We start from the raw sequence: 13,913 nt of genomic DNA, 5'->3' as shown, positions 1-13,913 counted from the left end.
TGTGTGAATCTGCGGAGCTCTGATCACTTCCTGTTCACCAGGAAGCACAGCGGGTACCAAGGTACAGGGAGAATACAAGGCCAACTGTCAGGAGCTTACAACCTGGAAAGGGACAGGCTCGTGCTGGGAAAGTGCAATGTGTAACGCTGGTTAAATGCAGATGGTGTTGCTCCCCTCCCTCCAAACAAGAGAAAATTTCACACGCAGACACTCAGATTTCGAGGCCTGACTCTTTTGTGCAGAAAGTGCATGCCTTCACATCTTATGCCACACGGATTTCTTTTTACATGACTCATAGAAAGTAGATGAATTTGCCTTCTGAGACAAGATTTCACTATGTAGCCCAGAATAGCCTGAATCAATAATCATCCTCCTGCCTCAGCCTCCAGAGTACTGTGATTACAAGTCTGTGCTAGCACAATGACTAAGTATTTGAATTGTATAAAGAAATCAAGGAGTGTGTGTGTGTGTGTGTGTGTGTGTGTGTGTGTGTGTGTATGTGTGTGTATCATGTGAAACATTCAAACAAGAGGATTTGAGGGGTCTGGACAGCCTCCATCTGAAAACCTTCGCACTTAGAACTTTAGAAGAAAGAATGAGGGAATGAGGTTATGATTCAATTCTAAGGATCTTAAGATCCGTGTGTTATACTCAAAAGCAGAGGGCTACTTCATCCATAAAAATACAATTCAGCACACAGAAATTGGCAACCCGGTGCTAAGAGCATGGATCTCTCTGCCAACACTGACAAATATGAAAAAGGCAGGATTTAAAGAACTTTCTGACTCCTCTTGTGCTGAACTTGGACTTAGTATATGTGCTAGCCATGACCTTGAAGCTTCTGTTTGTTCCTGCCAGAATCAGACAACAAATGGAAGGTCTCAAACTGTGTTACATAAGGTACTTCTAACTTGCTCTCACAATCTCAGATACACAAAAATTCCTCCTTCTTCTGGCTACACACAAATTACAAGTCAATGGTGTCTCGTGGGACCTGTAAAGAAACATGGTTTGTGTGTAGACAATGGAAAATTAACAGACTTGTGAAGGAAGCTGAGCTATGGAGGGGACCTAACTAAAAACAGAAAATCAATGGGGCCAGACAGACCCAAACATCGAGCCACATAATTTAACTAATACCAGCTAATGGAGCAGTTGGGTAAGAGAAGTGCTACATAATGGTGATTTCCTCTTAAGTTCAAAGTGCTTAAACAGTTGACCCACTGGACAGCCATTATTTTAAGTTTAGGCTACTCAAGAAAATGTGAACCTGTGTGTGTGTGTGTGTGTGTGTGTGTGTGTGTATGTGTGTGTGTGTGTTTGTGCGTGCGCGCACACGCATGCGTGTGTGTGTGTGTGCGCGTATGAGGGGGGTAAGGGAGAGAGAGGGAGATGTGTGTGCATGTATATGTACTAATGTATGTGAAGGCTAGAGGACAATCTCACATATTATGCTGCAGAAGCCATAGTCTCTGTTTTCTGAGACAGGGGTCTCCCTTATCTGGAATTCACAGATAGGATATTCTGGCTGGCCAATTAGGCTGTCTAACTGTGCAAACTTTGGTTTCAGGATCTTTTGTTTGTTTGATTGATTTGTTTTGTTTTGTATTTTAACACTGGTTCTGGGGAATTGAATGCAAGCCTCATGTTTGTTTGGCAACTATTTCACCAACTGATAGATCTCAGGCTTCATAGGTTGAAGGCTTATTTCCCCAGAAGCTCAGAGCATGACAGTAGGTAAGGTTAAATGCAGACACTGGAGAGAGTTCTGATTGACATAATGGATCTTCCAATAAGAAGAGGGAATCAAAACCCAGACTGGCACAGAGGAAAGAAAATGTAACAATATGAAGGCAACCTTCTTGAAGCCAAAGAGACAGGCATCAAAAGAAACCAACTCCAGGATTCCTTGCCCTCAGACATCCAGTCTCCAGCACCACGAGAGAATACATTTTCTGGAGGGCTAGCAGCATTAGAAAACAAACCCAGAAACCTTGGGCCAATGTGTATGTAGCTCAGTGGTGGAGAGCCCACGAGGTCCTGGGTTCTGTCCCCAGTACCAACTAAGGACAGAACTCTTCTATGAAGAGTTCTCATTTTTTTTTAAAGCAGATTTCCTCTATGTTGTGTGTAGCCTTGGCTGTCCTAGAACTCACTCTGTAGACCAGGCTGGCCTTGAACTTACATAGCTCTGCCTGTCTCTGCCTCTTGAGTGCTGGGATTAAAGGCATTTGCCACCACCTCCCTGCAGCCCTCATGTTTTTTACAAAACAGTTCTGAAGTGGGACCCACATTTCCTCTGTGCTAAGTACATCCTGCATCATACTCACAACCCCAACAGGAAAGGCGAGCACGGCGAGCGTCCAGTCCCGCAGAGAGATAAGCTTCTTAAGCTGCCGTTCTTGCTCCTGGTTCCCGCTGTCTCTGGTCAGGAGAGTAGAGAGATCAGTCAGCACGCAGATGCCAAAGAAGACAGCCTGGATGACCTGCAAGGAGACAACCACCCGAGCAAGTCAGCAAGAGCGGCAGAGACCCACACTCTGGAACGCAAAGGCAGCCAGCTGTGTGTCTACAAAAGGACACGTGAAGAGAATATGCCCATAGCTTCATTACAGAGCTCACCCCAATAATGAAGACCAGAGGCTTTTGTTGTTTGTTTGTTTGTCCAATTGTTTTCAATTAACAAGATAGGTGACAGAATTCATCTTTCACACACTCCTTCCATCCTCTCTCCCCAAGGCTCAGGGAGCATCACAGAGGATGGAGTGGGAAGACGGTCAGAGGCCGAGATGGTTGAGCACTGCTGCATGGTGTAGAACTGATAAACAGTGCCTTCTGGGCATTGTGGACATGTTATGCTCATAAGCTCAGGGCTATAGTCCCCTGCAAGACACTTCACAAGATGAAGTCAGTCAAAATTCCAGTATAAGTGGGGAGGGAGGGGGATGGCTCACAAAGCCCCACCCACAGCTGAGGCCCTTGAAGGCTGCCGGGGCAGGGACAGTCCGTTTCCTTCAGGGGTGCGACCCTTAGTGTTTCATCCATGCTCTAGTGGACGGCCTCACATCCAGGCACATAAAGGCAGCAGTGACGGAATGGATGCGGCGGTTTAAAAGAGAAGAGCCCCACGGGCACGTATGTTCGAATGCTTGGTCCAAAGCTGGTGGAAATTTTTGTGAAATATTAGGAAGTGTGATCTTCTTGGAGACCAGTGACACTGGGGATGGGCTTTAAGGTTTCAAAAGCCCACACCATCATTTTTTTCCAGTGATTGATGGTTCTCAATCTCTCTTTCACCCTGGACGAACCTACTGAAACTGTAAGCAAGGCCCCACTTGAATGTCTTCTTTTATAAATTGCCTTCTTCATGGTATTTTTCTATAGAAATACAAAAGTAAGTAAGACAGTGAGTTATAAGAAGTTGGAAGAGGGATGAGGAGAAGCTGGAGGGGGCACTTGGATAGATATAGTCAAAATACATGAATAAAATTCTCAGGAATAATTTTTTAAATTATGCTACCTTAAAAGACCTGCTATTAATCTGTCAAAACAGGAAATTTTAATAAACGATTCCAAATAAGAAAAAAATGCCAACAACAAAATGAACCATAATACTTCCATTTTTATTCTCAGGACAATGAAGATGTACACACACACACACACACACACACACACACACACACACACACACACCGATGTAGACTCAACAGAAAGAATATTAATTATCAAACCTGCATATCCATTATTTTAAAGTATGCATCTGTATTCTGTTTCTACTCACTAGCGAGGCCAAGTAAATGCCTAAGAAGAGAATGCAAAAGGGTGGATACAATCTAAATGACAAGCTAAATGTGGAGAGACCATCTCCATGTGTTAATCCCTTAGGTTTAGGCATTTCATTTTCTGCCACAGGAATGACATAAATCTGGTCATAAAGAAATCAATTGAGCACAAAAATCCACACTTGTAGAGAGTAACTTTCCACTGTGAAGACCGATGGCTCTTAGGTTTTTAGTACTTATGAAATCAAATCTTCCCAAAGTAATGGAGAGATGCTGCGACCATTGTCTCCATTCAGTTGCCAGTACTACAAATCAATTACAAATGGAATTACTGACAACAGTCATACTTTCCTTGGACCAAGGCATGATGAGAACCCTGAAATAGTGCAAACCAATCATTTGTCAACTTCCTGAAGTAGGGCCAAAGTTGTGGATGCTGAGTGCAGGCAGCATACCAGGGCATAGCTAAAAGAAATTATAGAAAGGGCAGAAAATCTATTCCCTTGGGTCAGATCTTACTTACTTAACAACAAAGAACAGACAGATTCAGAAATTCCCTGACTTCTTCAAGCAGAAATAATTTACTGATGGCTTGGTTTTAAAGTATACAGTTCCCCTTATTTTATAGGATACAATGAATGCTTTAAAATAAAAGGGCATTTCCACATTGGCAGTGGGAGTTTTGTGCATGGTTCCTCATTTGGGCACTAAATAACATCTGGTTCCAGCTGTGATCTCACCCTGCAGCACACAGTGTTAGTAGTATAGGATTTGGGGACCTCCCCAAAGCCCTGCTATTACTAGTCAACCAAAGCCATGGTCATCCTCCAGTTTTCCTCATAATTTAAAGTGGTTTTAGCTTCCATGGCTTCGACTCTATTGTCATTTTATAAATAGCCAGAGCAGGAGACGCTGAGATTGCCACAAGTGAGAAGAACACGGAAGTGGGGAACTAACGGCACCAGGTTCTGACAATCAGAGGCAAATGACTCAGAACAATTCCATACTGAGGAGATTTCTCAAACCTATCATAAGATTTAAGATGTTTGAACCTCTCTGGAAGTGCTCATGGGCTGAGACATCAGCGACCAGGCCAGGCAATGATATTCTCTGTGACTCTGAGTCAGCATCCAGTGTCCTGTGTGACCAATATCTAGGAAAATTCAAAGCCCAGCCACAATGAGATAGCATTTCTGGTCCAAATAGTGACACAAGTAAGTCTGACTCAACCAGAAAGTTTCTAGTGGGAACACAGCTTGGCCAAACATGAAGAACAACGGACAGCACAGGGGCGTAGGTAGAGATTATTCCTATGCACTCTCGCCCTGGTGACTGGAGGAGAAAAGCAGTGATTCTTAATCTGTGGGTTTCCACCCTTTGGGGGGCCAATGACCTTCTCACAGGGGTTGCCTATGACAATCAGAAAACACAGATATTTATATTATCATTCATAACAGTAGCAGAATTATAGTTACGAAGCAGCAATGAAAACAGTTTTATGGTTGGGGGTCACCAGAGGGTGAGGAACTGTATTAACGGATCACAGCATTAGGAAGGTGGAGAGCCACTGCCCTACAGAAACCTTGACACCTGTGAGTAGCCACACCTGGTGAAAGTCAATTTCTGCAATTACTGTTTATCCAGAGTTGAAGCACTCTTCATGATTTTTGATATCAGACTGAATAACTTGTGCCAGATCTATACAATGGAATTCACATCTCATAACAAAAACTTTTCAACCTTGACAGCAAAAATTAAACTAAAAACAGAAACAAAAAATAGCATATTTTGACACTATTAAAATAAGTTGTGAGAAAAATGCAAGTATAAGGGTACATTCACACGCAATAAAACGGGAAGAAACACATGGGGATTAGTAACGCTGAACTCTGGCTGGAGAGATGGCTTAGTGTTACGATTTGCTGCTCTTCCAGAGGACCTGAGTTCAGTCCCCAACATTCACTGAGCAACTCCCAACTGCTTGTTATGCCAGTTCCAGAGAATCCAACATCCCCTGTCTCTGTGGGCACACACATGTGGTGCACACTCACCTAAATGCACACAAATATGTGTAAATAAAAATAAAATTGATGTCTCTGGAATAGAAGAGACTGTGAGGGGAACACAAGAGCTCCGATTTCCTAAAATTGATCATTGAGTCTATTGACACTATATTATTTTTACTGTATTTCAGTTCATATTTTTAGTATCCTGTGATAGTCTTTCAATCCTTTCTTTCTAAGTCATCCTTCTCTAGTTTTAGGGCCGGGGAGTCATGGCAGGTTTGGGTGAGCTCAGGATGTTTAGCATTGCACCATATGTAAATACCTACATGATTGTTTTTCTACAGGCACAAAAGTGCAAATTTGGCTTGGTGCCAATGAAGCATAAATATCCAGAACATTCGCTTTATATGATGTAAGAAATAAGAAAATTAATCTGTAGACAGGTGCAAGGAAAAAGGTCTAGTTTAAACTTTCACAATAGTTTCCAAATACACAGGATTTCATTATTATTCTTTACCATAAAATGCCAGGATATAGTCAATATATCCTTTGTGCCTTGATGGGCTAATATAAAATATGTGGGCTTTTCCTGTAAGCATATCAGTCAATTTTTTTCAGATACAAATGTGAAGACTTTTGCAACTACCAGTTAAAACAGATTAAGCATACCTTACTCAAAAATCCATATGCTCCAAAATAAGAAAAATCTGAGTGCCAACATGGCACCACAGGCAGTAAATGCCACAGCTAACTTCATGTGATGGGCTAATATCAAAATGCAAACCTAGAGCATCCACATGGGGAAGAGACCCTTTAAAGCCCTTCATCTGTGATGCATAACTGTGTTTTCTGAATCAATCAAGAGTATTGTATGAAATTACCTTCCAGCATCTGACTCCACCCCTGCACTTGAAAAAGATGGTCTCACCCCTTGCCACCAGCATGGGAGAGCTAGTCCCTATGACATAGGTCTAGAACAGCTGACTCTATCCCTCACCTGAGGGGACAGTGCCAGTGGCCCAGACTGACCAACTCAGCTACCACCCAGTCCCACATTTTAGGCCTTGGGTTGGTCCACCCTAACATCTACCTCCTCTGTGACCTGCTGGAGTGCATAAAGACGGGTCCTGCAAAACAGTAGCTACAAGATTTCCATGACTGGAGACAAAGTAGGATATCCGAGAGGAGTTTCGGTGAGTGCCCAGTGATGATGGTGTGCCAGAGACCTTGAATCAGCCAATGGTTCATTGCAAAGAACATTTCGTGGATGGGACTGATTGGACCAAAGGGAATACTGGGTGACACACTGAAGCTCTTGATGCCACTCAAATAAATTAAGAGATGGGGGAGTAAGGTTTTCTGTTTGTTTTGTTTTGTTTTTAATTAATTGGGGGCATGCTGCAGGGCTGAGGAGCGGATATAGAGGGACTGGGGGTGAGTAGGATTGGGGTGCATGATGTGAAATCCCTAAAGAATTACGTAAAAAACCCAACAATTTCTAAAAAAAATTACCTTCTAGCTAAATGGACAAGGCACATTAACAAATGGATTTTGTGTTAGACATTGGTCCCATCCTCAGGTCAGGGGACACTTCACAGATTGTGTACATACAAACACTACAAAACTAGAAAAATATAACACTCACAGTTCCAAGCATTTTTGATAAGGCATATTCAATTGATTATGTTAAATATGAGGCCAGGTAAAGGGTTTTTATGTGAACAGATATCTTGTTGACTTGGGGAAAGCATGCTTTTATGAAGCTACAAAAGAGAAATGAAAAATGTAAAAGAAAGGGGGAAAGAGAAACATTCTGGGAGAGGAGAAAACCAAACAGATGTGCAATAAATAGTATGTGGCAGCTGGTGTCACAACAGACATGCAATGTGCAATAAATAGTATGCAGTAGCTGCTATCACAACTTGACGGAGATAGAAAACCTAGGAGACATGTCTCTGAGCATGCCTATGAGGGAGTTTCTAGATTAGGTTCATTGAGTTTGGAGATTCACCCTAAATGTAGGTGCCACCATCCCATGGGCTGGGGGTCTGGACTGAACAAAATGGAGACAGCAGGCTGGCACCATTGTTGCTCTCTCTCTCTCTCTCTCTCTCTCTCTCTCTCTCTCTCTCTCTCTCTCTCTCTCTCTCTCTCTGTCTATCTTTAGCTGCAGGAGTCACCCCTTCTTTTCTTCAGCTGCTTCTATCAGATACTTTGTCACAACGATGACAAGAGTAATTAACACATATTCTAAACAACAATTTGTGACTAGTGTGTCCTCACCTTAAGCAGTGTATCACCTAACACATCTATGCCCTCATAAGTGCTTGGTGGCTTCCCTGAGCCTCTCTGTCGTCTTCTCAGTTGCCTCAACTTTACTAGAAATACTAGGAGCACCTCCCCAAGCGAGAACTCACAGTTGAGGGGAGTGAGGCACTTCAAAACTGTTTCCTGATGTCTAAGGTTAAAAGGGGGGAGGGAAAGGAGGAGGAGGACAAGGAGGAGGAACTTGGAACATGTGGGAGCTGTTACTGTTTCTTTAACACACGCTGGGAATGTACATCAATGGTGACACACTTGCCTGGCTTATACAAAGTCATGGGATCAGTACCCAGTACTGCCAAAGAAAAGGAAAAGTCTGTCTTTAGCTCTCATCATCAAACAACAATTGGTAAAAACTTCTTAAAACTTCTGCCATTCCTTGACAATGGATTGACTTCTGGTTACTTGCCTAAAGAAATAGTTTGCCAATACTGAGACACTACTTTAGATTTCTGTCACATTTACTAGAGTTTGATTCCCACAGACAGATATGAGATCCCATTGGGGACATCTTACCTGTGTTCTTCTAATGGCTCGAGGTACCTCTCTGTCCACCGAAAAGCCACTACACTGTTTACAATGTAATGTTATGTGGAGATGCTCAAACAAGTCTTAAGCAGGGTTACCTTGAAGTATCATTTGGCTGCAACCATTCTGCAGAGCTGGCATTTCCAACCATCGGCTCAGCATGACGTGGATGTACACCATCTGGTTGTGAGTTCTTAGCAGGCTGGTTGCTCTTATTATTTTTCACCCCATAGAAATTTAGTGGCCCAACACACCTTATCACTCCAAGAAATACAGAGATTGATGAGAAAAACAAAACCATTTCAAGGTATTTTGGAGTCATTCAGTGTTTGCTCTTCTAGAATGTTCTCTACAGTTCCATTCCTCCCTTATCACTTCTCCACCTCCTCTTCTTATCCAGAAATCACAGCTTGGTTATTCATCTAATTTTGAATGATGGTTAATTTTCTTGATTATAACAATATACCCAAATTCCTTTCATACTTTCATTCATGATGAATTTTAAATAAATATCTAGTAGGATTGTCATTATCTCCAAAATGCATTAAATACTTCTAATATTCTGTGCAATGGGAGAAATTCCCTGGACTCGTAGCATTTATTAATGAACAGATATTACCTTTTTGTCCAGACTACATTTTATTTGACTCCAATATACCATCTTCCGTATCTTAAACAAAATGCAATTGCTTCAAATCACAGTCCTTATATTAAGTTTTCATATTACCTACCTCCTAAATTGAACATTTCTACTGAACTGAACTCAAGCAAGACACAAAAAACTGCACCAAAGTAGAAGCAGCAGCACATGAAGTAAGAAATGCAATCATTATTTACAGAATTCTAAAACAGCAGAATGCAGCCACCTTGACTATAAGGTTTTCTGGGCTGCCATCTATAGTGCCACACGGTACTGATGCTGCACTGAAAGACTGGTGAAGGATGTCATGTTGGTCTTGAAGATCCTGCTATTTTCCAGTGAGCTTTAGCCATGCCAGACACAAACAACATGGAAAGGGGAACTCAGAGGGGGAAGCAACAGGAACCGGAGGGGCACTGGTTGTGGAATGAAGAACTGGCGAGAGAACAGATGGGAAGGAGGTAGCCAGACTTATCGTGTCGTAAAGAAGGGCCCGGAGGAGTCTCTGTGTGAGGACAAGAGCATTAATTAAGGAGGAAATGATGAGGAAGTAATGAAAATCCTACCTGTGCTCTTCTAATTAGAGAGTATATGGCATAACCAGCCATTGGATGAATCCATATATAATCCAAAGAACAGAAGAGTAGGCAGGTAGGCTACATGTATATTTCTATGCTCTAAGTCTCTCTCTCTCTCTCTCTCTCTCTCTCTCTCTCTCTCTCTTTCAGACACACACACACACACACACAATATGAAGCATTATGTATTTTAAAGACAAAGAGATTTCTCCTTCATTAAAAAAAGCAAATAAAACATTTGGAAAAGTGGTGTAGACTCAAGCCCTTCCTATATATTACCTCTAGCCATATAAGGGCCTGTGGTAAGGAACAGTTATTTTGTTTTCAGTTCATAAAACTGGCAATGAACTTCTTACTGGAAATCAGCCTATCTGGTATCTGTGTGGTGGTGAGGGGAGGTTTACTGCAGGAGTTAAGCAACATGTGGGAAGGACACAAGAACCATCACCCAGTGCGGTTGCAATGCATTCTCTCTGGGGAAAGCCCTCATTCCACATCTATCTGATTCTTTAGCAATACACGAGGTCTTCTCCTGTCACAGCATCAAGAGTGAAGGCCAAGGGTAAACCAGCATCATGAGATGAATGACTCAGTGTACAGTCAGACAAGAGAATTTGACAGGGCTTTCCTCTGCATTTGTGTTCGGAATCTTCCTCCCCAGAGACAACTGAACATTTTGTAGCCACAGGAGTGGGTCATCATTGACTTGGGAGTCCGTGACCAATGGCATGTTAAAAATGCTACTCTGCAAAGAAACCAATGCCTTTAAAAATCCATGTGCCCTTTACCACCCCTGACCCAGTCCCTTGCACTGAGACAATGCCCATCAGTTAGGCCAGCTGGTGAATTATCCTCTCTGACCCTCGGAGGTTAGCTTGACCAAGCCAACACGGACCCATCACACTAATGACTGGACCTCTGGTTTTCTAAAGCTGTCATTTTAGTGATGCTCTTGAAGCCCATTCATTTTCAAGAAGCCTTCAGCACAGCATTTCTGAGATGGGCTAACTGCACCATCAAGCTCGTGGTTTGTGGGCTATGATTTAGTATCTCTGCCCACAGACACAGACATTTACCTCATACCATTCCATCTCATTACTGTAAATCGATGAAACAAGCCTAAGGCACCACTAGCAGGCCATCCATTTAGATATAAGGAAAGAATGATAAGCTTTTTAGTCCGAAATAATGTAGCATAATAAGCAGCTTGGGAAGGGATGGCTTGGCGGGGAAGTTTGTGACCATGTTTAAGTACCAAGGGAACAGTCATCTGTAGAAGGTAACTGGATATGCTTCACACAGGCATGGGTACAGCATGCCACATTCCACCAAAACTCAGTAAGAGGCAGCAGGAAACTTCCACAGGCTCCCTTCTCTGCAGCAAACTATAAGAGAAAGCCTCAACCTGCCAGTGTTCTGACTACATTTGCACAGCCAGTGGGAGAGTCCTGCTCTGATACTGGGAACTACTCCAAAGACTCGGACGGAAGCTTATAGATTTCATAAGAACTATTAATGTTAGCGTGGATTCCTTTTGAGCAATGAATTAAAACTACTATTGATTACTTAAACAAGTATTTATTGATTGACCACTAGGTACAAACACTAAATAAACTATGAATGCAGAAATACAGGCTGTTAAATGATTACACATTTTTCTGTTCACGAGAATATGCCCAGACAGGCCTAACCTCCAACTTAACAGTAGCTGTATTTGCTAAATATATGATATTTAGGTTTAAGCACAATAATAGTGGGGAATTATTATGAGGAGAAAGGGATGATACATTGGGGAAGGATGTTTTTAAAAGTGAATAAAAAATTTTTAATACCATAAAATGCACTTCCTCCAAGTTTTTTATTCACCATGACAATTTATCTCACAGGTGGCTTCATTGCTGAATGATGTCAATAGAGGTCTAAAAGTCTAAAACCTAAATCACAGAAGCTTTTGACCTGAGTCAGGATCAGATGTGATCGTAACTGATATATGATACAAAATCAGATAACTACCCTAGAACACATGCAGGATCTGTATTGTATACAGTAAAAAAAAAAAGGGGGCCTGTGAAATTGCATTAAGGAAGTCAACTAAATAACAACCCCTAAACTGGGCATGGTGGCACACTCTCCAGCACTGGGGAGACAAAGGTAAGCAGATCTCTGAGTTCAAAGCCAGCCTGGTCTACAGAGTAAGTGCCAGGACAGTCAGGGCTCCACAAAGAAATGCTGTCTGGAAAAACCAAAGTAGAAAAAAATTCTTATACATTCATACATACATACGTACATGCATAAAAGAACCCCTAACCTTAGAACTTTCTCTATTAAATATTTTAAATCTATTGGCATGGGTCATTCCAACATTAAGTCTATATAATGATTTTGTTTATAGAGGTACAGAAAAGTGAATTGTCCAGAGAGAACCAAATGGCTAGACTAGTCCTATAAATTAGTCTCTAAATACTGACCTATATTGTGGGAAACAGGACCTATTCTAGGCAAACATTTCAGGGTAAGTTTTATGAGGTTTCACCCTTTCTAAGACAATGTCTGTTATCATTAGCTCAAATTGGTGACTGTCCCACTACACTGAATTTCAGATGGAATACTTTGGAGTTTGCCAGTGCATACACTAAAAGCACACCATTCTTTCAAATTTACTTTTTTGTTGACTTATTTATAACCACACAATATTTGCCTTTAGGGTGAGTAGTTATGTAGTTCCAGGGTCCTTTTAGTCCAGGAAAGTATGAGGCTAGGGTTACAAAAATTCCACTACCATTTGAGATAAGTGACAGTTTGGATCTTAGATAAATTAAAAGCCCCTAAGACACTTTAAAACTCCATAGTGACAGAAAAAGAGAATGCCAGGGGTTCTGCTTTGTATGTGGAATACAAAAGGATGTTTATTTCTGTGCTATCCCTTTGGAAACCAGGCACTTTCAGTCAAGTTTCGAATGCACAGCCCATGAACAGTCTTTTGCATATCTCATGAACACAGAATAGATAACATGGGACACGAGAATTACAGGCATGCCTCTGCCCTTTACCATGACCTGCCTTTTTTTAAAGAAAAAATAAGCCTTTTATTTATATAGAAAACTAATAATTACAACCACTTAACAATTTCCTAGATAAAAATGTAAACACATCTACTAACTTCGTAACAAAGTTATATTTTTAGATTATTTTGAGGAATATGAATTGAATATTATTCCAGGAATACGGATCCAACAAGCTTTGGAAAGAGCAAAGAAATCACATTCCGTCCATAAGTCAGTTGTCATCTTCTCCTCCCTGTACCGGGATGCAGTCTCTGGCTACCTTGAAATTTTTGCCACTGGATTCAAGTGTAATTAAATCATTGGGGTTGCTATTTTATATGTGTCTGACTCTTGTAGGTTATATGAGAGTAAGACTTTGTTTTAGTTCAATAGTGTATCTCAGGGGCTTAGTGCAACATCTGGAACACACTTTTAGTTTGCATTACCTCTTACAGAATTAATTGCAGTGGTAAAGACTGCAGAGTAGAGTGGGAAAGAACCTAACTTGGACTGACAATACAGTAGCCAGAAAATGCTGAGGGCCCTACAAAGAAGGAGACAACAGAGAAAAGTCTATATTGAGCTGCATATTGGGCTTTCTTCCCCAGTAATGTTCAGTGCCCTCATTTTAGGGCCATTGGGTGGGGACTGCTGGATCTGATGTTGGCAAGACAAGCCCAATAAGCCATTGGGGTATAAAGGTATCAAATGAATAATTAGAGCTAGATCATGTAGCTTAGAGGGTCATAGAAAAACAAGAACAGACAAGAAGCAAAAGGTAAGTGGAGTGGTGGGTGTGAAAATCTGATGGGAGCTTGTGGTCTCAGAACAAAAACAAAACCATTGTCACCGAAAATACCCAGGTGTAGCCACAGCAAATAGGTCCCAAGGTAGAAAACAAAAGTACTATTCAGAGAAACAGGAATAAGAAAGACTGTGGAATAAATCTCACATACTAATTGTGGTCTTATATGTGCTGGGCCAAAATAGGTAGGTAAGTAAATAAAGAATAA

The 13,913-nt window shown here is 41.5% G+C and overlaps 1 protein-coding gene across 6 annotated transcripts in view; it reads right to left on the bottom strand.

Annotated features, from left to right (window-relative positions):
• Positions 1 to 13,913, bottom strand: part of Aig1 (androgen induced 1) — a 210,240-nt gene that overhangs the window by 170,303 nt on the left and 26,024 nt on the right. For all 6 annotated transcript variants that reach the window (XM_021224443.2, XM_040728417.1, XM_021224438.2 and 3 more), the window contains exon 2: positions 2,331 to 2,486. In XM_021224443.2, the coding sequence (XP_021080102.1) occupies positions 2,331 to 2,486 (156 nt within the window). The remainder of the gene's footprint in view (positions 1 to 2,330; positions 2,487 to 13,913) is intronic.

The sequence above is a fragment of the Mesocricetus auratus genome, unplaced genomic scaffold (assembly GCF_017639785.1).
Source record: "Mesocricetus auratus isolate SY011 unplaced genomic scaffold, BCM_Maur_2.0 Super-Scaffold_100018, whole genome shotgun sequence".
Lineage (NCBI taxonomy): Eukaryota > Metazoa > Chordata > Mammalia > Rodentia > Cricetidae > Mesocricetus > Mesocricetus auratus.
Note: the sequence above shows the minus strand (reverse complement) of the source record. Positions and strands in the feature narration are given on the sequence as shown.